The following is an 11,836-nucleotide window of genomic DNA, read 5'->3' as shown; positions in this document are numbered from 1 at the left end:
AACATTGTTAGAATTTATTTAATTCTTGTAATATTTTGGCCTTACTGTGAAGAGCCATTTTCAGTCAAAGGATTTTAAACTGAAACTGCCAATAAAATATGCCTACGTAACAGGTGATTTGAATGTGGTGGACCATTATGACAAAACAGTTATCAATACGGTTTCTCTATCATTCATAGGCTGCCCGTTTTTCAACAATTTGATGCTACCTGCTTTGTTGAATTTATTTTCTTTCTTAATATTTCTAAGGTTTCTCTTATTATTCTTGGATTACAGTATGACATTCTTAAAAGTACGCAAGTTTCATAATTTTCTATTGCATGTTGATTTTGTAATACATGTTTCGCTGTGTTTGATTCTTTGGTATCGTAATGTTTGATGTGCTTCATATGTGTTCATTACTCTAACTCATGTAGACATTAAATATTTTGTTCCCCCAATTTAGCTATATCTACATGGAATTTTGTAGACTCCAGGCATACACAGTGGAATGGTATTCTTTACTGATCTCAACCACTACTGTGTTTTAGCGGGTTTTATACCGTTTTAAAATTACATCTTTTTTTAATATTCTGAAAATGTTTTATTTGTTCCTTCGACATCGTTCATGCCAGTTTTGGATATTCCTGTTATTTAAATCTAACTGCAGTGCACTCAGAAATCTAACTTTTTAATACTTTCTTTGATCTTTATTCTAGTGTAGTCATTCTTCTGTGATGTCTTTTGTAATATCCTTTTCTCTGTATTCTAGTTCATAACCTGTTCCTTTTTAAAGTCAGCTATTGCGCAGTTGTGATTAATCGGTAGTTTCAGTTTAACATCTATTGACTAAGAATGCTCTACACAGTAAGGCCAAAATATTTCAAGATTTTAATTGCATTAACTGTCTTTTGACACACTGTTAACTGGAAAACTGAGACGATAGTAATTAAATTCATAACTTGATTATTGATTATTCTACAAATTATAAGAACATTAACTTGTAACCTTGTAAGTTCTTTATCACTAATATTGTTGGTTATCTTTAGGTTCGTCATTTGTAAAACAAGCATTAGAAGGGGAGTATCCGAAATTGTTAAGGCTACACTTAGACCTTCATAAGAGACTTCAGGCAGATCCCATCACTTCCAACCTATTCCCGAACACGTGAGTATATTCATATTGGTTTGAATGTTTTAATTCCAGGGGTATCAGGACAATGATGTGTGAATGTTTTACTTTATTATTAACTGCAGTTTAGCATAGCCTATCACCCGTGATGCTGGAAAAATTTAATTTCTGCCCTTCTACATGAACATCTAAAAAACTAAATTTAGCGTGAATCTTCATTTCCATATGAAGAATGAGTTTGATGATGGGCATTTCACTCTGTTTGATTTGGCTGAGCGTTAGCAAATAATTTTACATTGGTCTTATATGGTAACCATGAATGCAACGAGAAAATAGCAGAATAAATATAAGTGCAAACAAGTTCAGTATGACAACTGACTTCAAGTGACATTTTCACATGTGACTTTTAAAACTCATAGCTTATTCATACAGTAAATAGAAAAACTAATGCAGTGCAAGGTCAATGACAAAAGTTGGAGACAAGATTTGATTTCAGTATATTCTTGTATATACTATTAACCTCCCCCCCTACTCCTCCAGAACTTTTTTAACCACTGCTATGAAGCCTAACTCGTGAACAAAAATGTGAATGTATCTTGTCGCATAACATTTGTAGACTTTTGTAAGAAACTCCATTTCTCCATAAATAAAAATAATATCTATGATGGCGCATGTCCAACCATGGAATTTGGCTGAGCATCATTGAAGTCTATCAATCAGTAAGCTGACACAATTTTTCTTGTGTTTGCCATAGAGATGTAAAAATGTTATTTCTGTATGATGTTTGTCTGTCCGCAATACACCTTGAGCATGAAATGAGCTATAGACTTTAAATTTTGCATGCAACTTCAGCGACCATTGGTGTGACATACTCCTATCTTGTTTATTAACCCTCTCCCATACGCATTAAGAAGTGCCAATGCGTCAGTAGCAAGATCTATTTATCCAGCCGCCCAAGCAAAAAATATAGTGGTTAACTTTTTACTTTATACAAAAGTCGTTGTTTAAACTAAAATATGTTATGATATGTTATGGTATAGTTTTAAAGATTATAAACGTGTCTTCAAAACTAACACTGCCTAAAGTGCCAAAATGAAACTTTTAAAGGTAATTAGTAAAATATGTTTAGTTTTTTGTGTCCATTTGTGAAGTAACTCTACTATTTTTTTTAAGTTAAAGTTGCAAAAATACAAAGTAGAATCATTTAAAACAGTATACTTATAACATTGACCTATGTTAAAGCTGCATAATTCACAATTTATTTCACTGCATCAAACGTTACGACTAGAACTCTCTATGTTCACAACGATACTAAAATATAACGACAAATAACCACGTGCAGAAATGTAAACAGACAAGAGAAAAATAAATAAAGAACAGGGAAATGTTCTGTAACTACCAACTAGTCAAAATAGTTTCCCATTATCACATCTAGAGCACAGCACTTGCCAAGAAATAACATATTGCATTGTTATGAAACTACGCCAATTCTGACCACTTATATAGGAGGCAGTGTTTGGCCAGTGAATCAATTTCGGCCTCTTGTATGGGAAAGGGTTATTAAGTAGAATTTTTCCTGGCAGCAATTTTTTTTTACAAAGAAATGGTGTGTACAAATAATGAATTGTGAATTCTACTGTAATTTATTTATGTTCTTGTATTCTTTGATATTGATATTATTTAACAAAAATGGGAATGTATCTTGCCCCGGCACATATACAGACAACATTTTGTATGAATCATCCTTTCTCCATAAATAAGAATAGTTTAACACATAATATTTATTTTGAGTAAAACAAACTGGTGATGTTCTAGGGGAGACTGTGGCCACCAGTTTGAGACAGCATACCTGTCAAGGTCTATAGCTAGGCTGCTGGATTCTGTCCACGGCATGTTCAGCTCGGAGTCTCCTCCCACTACGGAGCAGGTGGACATCCTCATTCGCACCATCACTAAGTGAGTGTTTCAGTGACTGATAAAGTAATAGCAATAATTTTAAAACGATGCAGTCTTTGGTTGGCTTTCATTTTGTAACGTAGAACTTAAGTTGCGGACGCCAACAATAAAAAGAGAAATTATTTTTCTTTGAATTACTATGAATTAATTGGTTCTAGTGTACTCTTCTAGTGTGTTGTAGTGTTTTTTTCACCCTGTCTTGTAAATGTTTGCAATCAAAGTCTTTGGGTGACAGACATAAGCAAAGCACTAATAAACTTAAATAAATAAATTACTAAATTTTTTCATGTGAGTCTAAAATCTGTAACAAGGTTTATTATTATTATTTGCAGATAAGATATCCTTTTTTTGTATGAAAGTTTTGATTGGTTGATCTGTACGTTATGATTTATTATTGTTCATACTTAAATTTGTTTTTCGACTGAAATTTTCAAATTTGGTATCTTTTTTTACTGATGAAATGCTGTAATACTTCATCAAGTTTTAAATAATAAAGTGTATTGGCTTGTACGTATTATAGATTCTTATAACTTTTATTTTTAAATAATACTTTGTTGAATTGTTTTGCTTTGTGAAAGAAAAAAAATGATACTGAAGCAGTTTGAGTAATTTGTGTAACTCCTGTAACTTGTGCATTTGTGTTTTTAACTTTTTTTACATGAAATTGTGTGTTACAAAGTGAGCTGAGTGTGTCGCTAGTGGAGGACGCTCTGAGTCTGACTGTGGCCCGCAACATCGGGAAAGCGATACAACTCTTCTATCTCAAGGGAGAGCAGATGTTGTCCGTAGGCGGAGAAGCTACTCAGGTCATAGGTCAGTCCTTGCCTATAGCTATATTTCGTTTTCTATACCTTACAGAATCCTGTTTGAGATAAATTATGTATAAAATTAATGTAATCTTATAAATACAAATTCTCTTGATAAAGAGTCATTAGTGTGACTAGGGAATATATATTGTTATGGGTTTGAACCACTCAGCTGGTTTAATTACAGTCCTGTATTTACACAAATATATCTACAAGTTCAATCTATAGGTTGGTTCATTCTCAAGATATCGTGTGGACAGACAGAAAATGAAATTTTTCCAGCGTCTCTGTAATTCTCAGCCAAAATTTGAATAATGTGAAATAGGTTTTGAGCACTCAATCAAATTACGATTTTTCATTTTGATCACCAATTAAATTATATCTTCCATCTGGTTTGTACACAGCATAAACTAAACCGAGTACAGCAAAAACCAATGTCGCATTTGTGTGATTTAATGGATGTTCGGGAGTGGCAAATTTCGTGATAATGGAGTAAGGGAATATCAGTTAATAGGAATAGGTCTAGTTTCTCGTGGATATCACTCCAACAATTCTTTTCTAATAATCAGTGAAATACCTGGTTTCAGATTACAAGACTAATCACTAGTGAATTGTGATTGCAGAGCCTCCAACTGCCGGGCAGATGCTGAATGTCAGTGTTGCCAACATTGTCTACTACCTGATGAACCAGGTGCGCCGCGTGGTGACTAACATGGCGTCCAGCCTCCCCGCAAGCTCCACGGGTGAACTGAACAAGTCACTGGCAAACGCTGACAGTTTAACGCGCCAGATACTGGCGCCCCTGGTGGCCTCGATCCAAGACTCCATCGAGGCTATCATCCTCACCATACACCAGGAGGACTTTAATAAGTACGCCCATACGTTTTTAATTTACTATCCAGTTAATTGTTTAGTACTATGATTGTCAACTATAATAGGACTTTCAAAACTATTATTACTTAAGATGTATTCCAGTTTTAAAATTCAAATGCGTAAATTTAAACAAAACAAATATTTTAGTATTTACTAAATGCCAAACTTCTTCTTCAGAATTTTCTTTGTCTTCTCTTTGGTAGTATTCTTGGGGAGATCTACACATACTTAATTACATATTGGCAAGTCCATCTATCATTCAGAATTCCAAAAGTAGATATTGAAACAAAAACGTAAATTCAAAGCCTATATCAAAATTGTAATTGCAATGAGAGTTGTCGGAAATTTTACAACCACGGGACTATGTGCATAAAATTTAAAGTTGGAAAAGAGGTGCCCAGAAAGAGGCACAATAGTCTAAAAAAAGCTTTATCGGTTGAAATATAATCAAGATGGTTTTGATTTTTGACCATTAAGGAGGGTACAAGCTATGAAATGCTATAATAATTTTTACAAAGTATGAATAGTTCTCACAAAATTTAATCTGTAAGCGTTGTAACCAATAGATTGAAATAATTTTGGTCCAATCACCAGTTGGAAACAAATTGTACATTGTTGTTTGTTTCTCAACATGTATTTACAAATCAACAAAATTTGTTCTAAATTCCAAAAGTAAGATCATAAATCATAATGGGCATGTTTTCAGGGAAGAAAGTAGCCAGGGGTCTTCACTGTACATGCGAGAGTTGCAATCATTCGTCCAGAGAGTAGTGTCGACCTACTTGAGTCCGTTCCAACACCACCAGATTGTGCTTGAAAGGTAAATCTTATTGAGTCTTCCTTCAGTCAGTCATTTATTGTTCTGCTTGTAGATTCGGACTTGCAGTGGGAAAATGTATTACCTAACTATTTGAAAAAGTTGTAGAATTTTCATGGTTTTATGATAGGAACGGAAAGTGAAAACAGGACAAAATAGTCTGCACTGTTTGATTTTTATCTACAGAGCACTTGTATGGTTACAACGTTGTAGCACAATGTTCTGATAAGTTCAAGATTATCTAGGAAAGGTAGAAAATCACCTTGAGTTGTCATTGGAAGGACATCCAAAGCTGTAGTGAAGCTTCCTTTGTTATCTGGTTAAGTAAATGATGCCAAAGAATGTGGAATAGCTTGGTTGCTTCATAAAGTCCAGTTTTAGTTCGGGACGTACTGAATCCTCTAAAAAGTGCCTCTTAGCACTCTGAGTGAAGATCCCGTAATTTCACGAAAAACCAAAACTCCAGAAGAATGCGGATTGCATCATTTTACAGAATTTATGTTATTAATTTTAGCATATAACGTAGGCTAATTTTATGGACTGCGCTTACTCTGCAACCGCCATTAAAACCTGTGCTATATTACAAAGCAACAGCTGGTGGTTTGTATTATTTGTTTGTTTTCATCTGTCAAGATACCCGCTCAGGGTGGCGTTGTCATGGGTTGACAAAAAATTTCCAACTTGAATAAAATTGTACTTGTATGTCATTATACTTTTTTCTGTGTAAATAAACATTTAAAAAATATTACAAGACTAGAATGGTTGAAGTGGTATTAAAAGTAATGGTTTGCTTTCTTTGTGTAAAAAACTTTGTTGTTGAATATTTTTTCAAAAGTGATGTGAAGTTATTTTGTAATAATAATAAAAAAAATATTTTTTTATGTCACAATAATGAAGAAGACACAACTATTTTAGCATTGTAAGTATATTTTTTATACCTCAAGTAATTTCTGAGTTAGTTATGATTATTTGGAAAACTCAAAACGGTCAGCAATCTATGGATGATCACATATTGTAGGGCCAGCACTCTAAGTGCTTACCACATTTTTCATGTAATACTATTTGACTCTATAACACAGTAATTCACTACTTTTTTGGTGACTGTCACAATATTTTGGCATCAGAGTGCAAAACCACATTCACTTTTTAATCATGCATTGTATGATACATCATAAATAATAGACATTAAGTTAGAAATGTTGTTTTAGCCAGCAAGAACTAGCTTCTCAGTGTCTCGAACTGTTCCTACGTCACGTGAGTCTGGTGCGACCCATCAGTCCTTCAGGCCGTCTCCGACTGGTAAACGACATGAAGCAGGTGAGGGCAATTTTTTTTCTCTTAAAAAAATGGGTAAAATACTTGCACTTAAAGTAGGGGATGTATGAAATTTAGGTTTTTTGTTCTCGTACCTCTTCTGGGCTCATGAAATAAGACCTTGGACACATTTTCAGGGTTTATAATACAACTATAAGTTAATAATTAAGGAGATAGAAGAGAAAGAATGGGCTTGTACTGCCAAACTAGTAATTATGGTACAACAGAAACTATAATCAAATAATAAATAGTTAATTTTATTAATTGGAATTTTAAAATTTGTCTCCAATGAGAAACATTTGGTAGAGGCATAATCAAAGGAGTAATTGAACTTGGATAATAATCAGTCAGGACAAGAAACTGACATTTCATGAACATTCTCTGGTTCCAACTTTTTTTCAAGAATCATAACCTATAACAATTGATTTGTAAACTGATGTTAGGAACCAAAATAGTTATATTTTGGATTTTTGTACATAACCACTAAGATCATACAAGGGGTTACCCAAAAGTTCCCAGAAAACTTGCTGTAGTCTTGCTAACTTTATTCGTATGGAAAATTGTATTCGCTGTTATTTTCTTGTATGTACTAAGTAAGTGGAATAAAGTGATTTGATTTGAGACAGGGCTTGTGCAGTACAAACTTCTGCCACCAGGTGTCAGTAAGGCAACTAATCACCATTTCAGTGCCGCCTGGCTCGTTGACCTGGCTTGTTTTGTTCTCCTGTAATGACAGTTTTCGCTGTTGTTTTGTGTCAAGTTTAAGCGAACAGTGTGCAGCTGTGAATACATACATAGCAGAGACCCTTCTCGTTCCCAAATCTTCAGATAAAATGTGCGGAACCAAGCTCGAAGATAACCTACTAATCTATAACATTTAATCAATGGTCTGTCAATGCTCTAAAAGCACAGTTTCTCCAATTTTTGGAACATTTTCATTTGTTTTGGGCAGTTGATGGATGTCCGGAACAAGGCTTGTCATAAATGGACATTTTTAAACCGAGAAAACCACTCGTACACTTGAGTTTTTCCCATATTAGCCTCTTTGTAGCCTGTGTTCAATATTAAAACAGTTTGAACAGCATTTTTACTGAGCAGGAAACAAAATTTCAAACTGAAATGGTGACGAGTTGCACTACCGACATCTGGCAGCAGAACTGCGCAAGCTCCGCCCACAGCAGAGTTATTTCAGGCGTACTACCCCTTGGGTACTACCCCACATAAGTCCTATAATTTGTTTATAAACAATTGTATGGCTGCATTAATTCAAATTTGCATTAATAAGGCTAATATTATTCCATTCAATTACATTGATGATCAAGAAATAAAATTATTAATTGAAATCGAAATTGATCCATTCTTTTATAAAAACGTATTTGAGATTTAGTTGTTTCTTACACTTTTTTTGACATGAAATAGATGATTTGAATATGTCGAGCTCTAAGAAGGCATTTTAGCTCAACCCAAATACTTAAGTTTTAGTTCAATGATTGAATTCAAAGCTCATCCCTGATTGCTTTTTTTATCACTAATGGACACATTACCAAATACATAATTAAATATGTTAATATATTTTCCCAATGTTACGCTGAAAAACAACAAAAATGACCCAAAAGGTGAATGACTCTGCGATGTCAGGAATGAACTTGAAGTATGTTTCATGTTGTAAATGTTCGTATTGTGTCACAGATAGAGGTGGCGTTGGCCCCACTGTGTAAGCAGTTGTCAGAGCTGGGTCGAGTGTATCGCCTCCTGAGGTCGTTCCGACCCCTGGTAGAGGCAGAGCCTCAGCACCTGGCTGACTGTGAATTGCTGGGAGACCTCGTACCTCACAGTCTTGCTCTCATGTCTCTCTTCAGCAGAGCACCGCCAGAGCTTCCTTCTCCACATCAGGTTTGTTCATTGTTGACTTCTGTCGTCACATTAAAATCTTAAATTTAAAAAACTCAAATTGTATATCAGTTTTTTGTAATATTTCCAGATATGTCCCATAACTTATTAAAATTATTGTATCAGTTTACTAGATTCTTTCAACATAACAAAGATTTTAATGTTTTAGCGAGATGGAGAGACTGGAGCTACTCAACGGAGCTTTACAGAAATACCAGCAGATTGTGCGCAGCCAGAATAAGGCGTCCTTCCACCCTGTCAACCTAGTCATGATGTCTGTTCTGTTACAGAGTGCTAACTGGTCGGTGGCCAGGCTGTCTAAGTGGCTCGACCAGCACAAGAGCGAGAAGGAGAGACTGGAGCTACTCAACGGAGCTTTACAAAAATACCAGCAGATTGTGCGCAGCCAGAATAAGGCGTCCTTCCATCCTGTCTACCCAGTCATGATGTCTATTCTGGAGCAGGGCTTGCAGTATATATCAAATCAATCTTCTTCATAAACTGTTATACTTTTTATATAATATATAAAATATATTTATCATTCATGGTAGTTCAGTTCTTTCCTGAAAAAAGTACAAGCATACCTGTTCAAGGCTTTATAATGTTTTCTACAAGTAATTAGGTTGAAAGTATATTTTGGTACTTAGATTTAAGCGATTACCAATTAAATTTAATGGGTATATAATATGGGAATGATTCTTGATTTACTTATTCTTAGCAGAAGAATAAAAACAGAAAACAGATTGGCCTTGAATTTGTCAATGACAATTATCACTGATGATCATGATATAATTCGATAAAAACATACAGTGCATTGTACTAACAACAAGGAAGCAAGGGGAAATGAACAATAACAGCCCAAATAAATAACAAATCTAACAAGGTACAATCACAATTGGATGAAGCAATTCCTGTGGCTCTAGCAAATAAGAACTTCAAAGCAATATAAACAATCATTTGAAGCTGTAAAAGTACAGAATGCTTCAGAGTAACAGACTTCACAAAGTGATTGGACCCTTGTAATAAACCTTTACAGAACAAAACTAGATTTTATTGAGCAAAACTACACTACGTAAAGAAGAACAATACTGTAGACTAAATAAACGTCTACAAATAAACATAGAAGACACACACAGAACATAAAATGACATTAATTCAAACAGCTGTTAGAAAATTAGGTGTAATTTTCACCAAAACCCTTTAGATTGTTATTAACTCTTTCACTACAGCTCTATACCGAGTTATCTTGAGTTACTCACAGGTCATCACCTCCCCTAAGGTGTCTTACCTTGTTAATAGGCCCTAGTTGTGCCTTGAGCACAAGGAGTTATTATGTTAAAATTATACCTGTATTATAAGGTGAAGAAATAAATAACTAAATAATAACAGAACATGTCTGAATGGTGTGCATCGTACAGCGTGTGTTTTGACTTGGCGCAGTGAAATAACATGGTGGAGTTAAAACTCCAAAAACTGGAGTGTTCAAGATGCTTTGTTTAGTACTGTAACCAGCAACATGTAACAATAGCAATTATACAGCACAAGAAACCATACATGGAGTTGGTTTTGTTGTATACATGAAACAATCAGTTGTAACATACAACAACTGTGCACAAGTAAACCCTGCAAGAACTTTTTTTCTGAAGGCAGAGGATGAAATCCCTCAGATTCACTTTGGTTGCCATTGTATAACTTTATGTGCTCTCACATGGTTCCAAATAGACAGTGGTGACTCCACTAAAAAGTACTCAAACTCTCCCCCTACTACTCCAGGAACTACCAGTTTTGTATTACACTATTTGTTACCAACTGCTCCTCCATCTTCGTTTTAATGATTTTGTATCACTGAGGATATTTCCTTCGAGATGTTATCATCCTTAAGCATTACAGCCACAATGTTCCTTGCAGTTAGCTGTTGACCTACTGCTGCTTCTATCTCAGTTCTCTCTGCCATCCATCTGCAGCAAACTAAGATTGTGTGTTCTGCAGTCTCCTGCTCCTCATCACAGTACTTGCAGACTGCGGTGCTGCTCCTTCACCTCTAAAACTTGCGAAAGCAGCCATGGCCACTGAGAAACTGAGATAGAAGAAAATTCACCCTCCGCTCTACCGATGTTCACAATTCTGGGATAAGTGATCGTGTCCAGTCTCCTGTCTTTGCCATATTCCATCTTTCTTGCCATTCATGAGTTTTGGGATTAATATATTCCCAAATTAATTAAATTGGGATTAATATATTATGATTAATATATTCTGCTGTTATGCTTCGTTTGAGATTTCGGAGTTTAAGGTCGTAGGTTTTCTTTTTTTTCTGTCATTGCTATTTTGTCATCATTATTTCCAGTTAGTTCATATCTATGTAAGGCAGTTTTTATTTATTCTTTTCACCAACGACTTTTCTGTTTTTATCAATGATGACAATGTAGAGACTATAATGTACGCAGACGATACAACTCTTCTATTTGCAAATGACACAACACATGAATTAGTAACTAGCATTTTATCATCTACAGACAAAGCACTCCAATACTGTCTTCAAAACGACTTAGCTATCAATCCATCCAAAACCACACATATCAATTTTAGCAGAAGACATGAACAAATACCAGATATTCCCAATATTTCGACAGAACAAAAGACAAAACTACTGGGGCTCACAATTGATGCTGACCTTTCTTGGGGAGATCATATTAATGCACTGACCAAGAAACTCTCATCTGGGATATTTGTAGTCAAAAGAATGATGTGGATGGGAGGCCCGGAATTAGCCAAAACAGCCTACTACGCGATGGTGGAATCTCACATTCGATATGGATTAATTTCTTGGGGCTCAACATCCGAGGCCAACCTTAACAAAATCCTGATCCGCCAAAAAAAAGCTATTAGAACACTTGCAGGCCTAGGCCCTACAGATAGCTGCAGAGAAGCGTTCAAGTCACTTAAGATCTTAACCGTCACATCACTCTACATACTTGCAGTTGTCATCTACACCAATCAGCTGGACCTTCCAAGAAATGAAGACATACACTCATACAACACCAGGAGAGCAGCCGACTACAGTCTTCCTATT

General features: G+C 35.2%; 1 protein-coding gene across 1 annotated transcript in view; it reads left to right on the top strand.

The window, feature by feature from the left end:
• LOC124364227 (conserved oligomeric Golgi complex subunit 5) overlaps positions 1 to 9,316 on the top strand; it is a 23,262-nt gene extending 13,946 nt beyond the window's left edge. The window contains exons 9-16 of the mRNA XM_046819549.1: positions 1,029 to 1,146; positions 2,926 to 3,066; positions 3,746 to 3,879; positions 4,496 to 4,742; positions 5,452 to 5,565; positions 6,771 to 6,879; positions 8,566 to 8,769; positions 9,057 to 9,316. Of these exons, the coding sequence (XP_046675505.1) occupies positions 1,029 to 1,146; positions 2,926 to 3,066; positions 3,746 to 3,879; positions 4,496 to 4,742; positions 5,452 to 5,565; positions 6,771 to 6,879; positions 8,566 to 8,769; positions 9,057 to 9,266 (1,277 nt within the window). The 3' untranslated portion in view covers positions 9,267 to 9,316. The remainder of the gene's footprint in view (positions 1 to 1,028; positions 1,147 to 2,925; positions 3,067 to 3,745; positions 3,880 to 4,495; positions 4,743 to 5,451; positions 5,566 to 6,770; positions 6,880 to 8,565; positions 8,770 to 9,056) is intronic.
• Positions 9,317 to 11,836: the final 2,520 nt, after the last annotated feature.

Source organism: Homalodisca vitripennis, chromosome 6 (genome assembly GCF_021130785.1).
Source record: "Homalodisca vitripennis isolate AUS2020 chromosome 6, UT_GWSS_2.1, whole genome shotgun sequence".
Classification (NCBI taxonomy): Eukaryota; Metazoa; Arthropoda; class Insecta; order Hemiptera; family Cicadellidae; genus Homalodisca; species Homalodisca vitripennis.
This window is presented reverse-complemented; position numbering and strand designations above follow the sequence as displayed.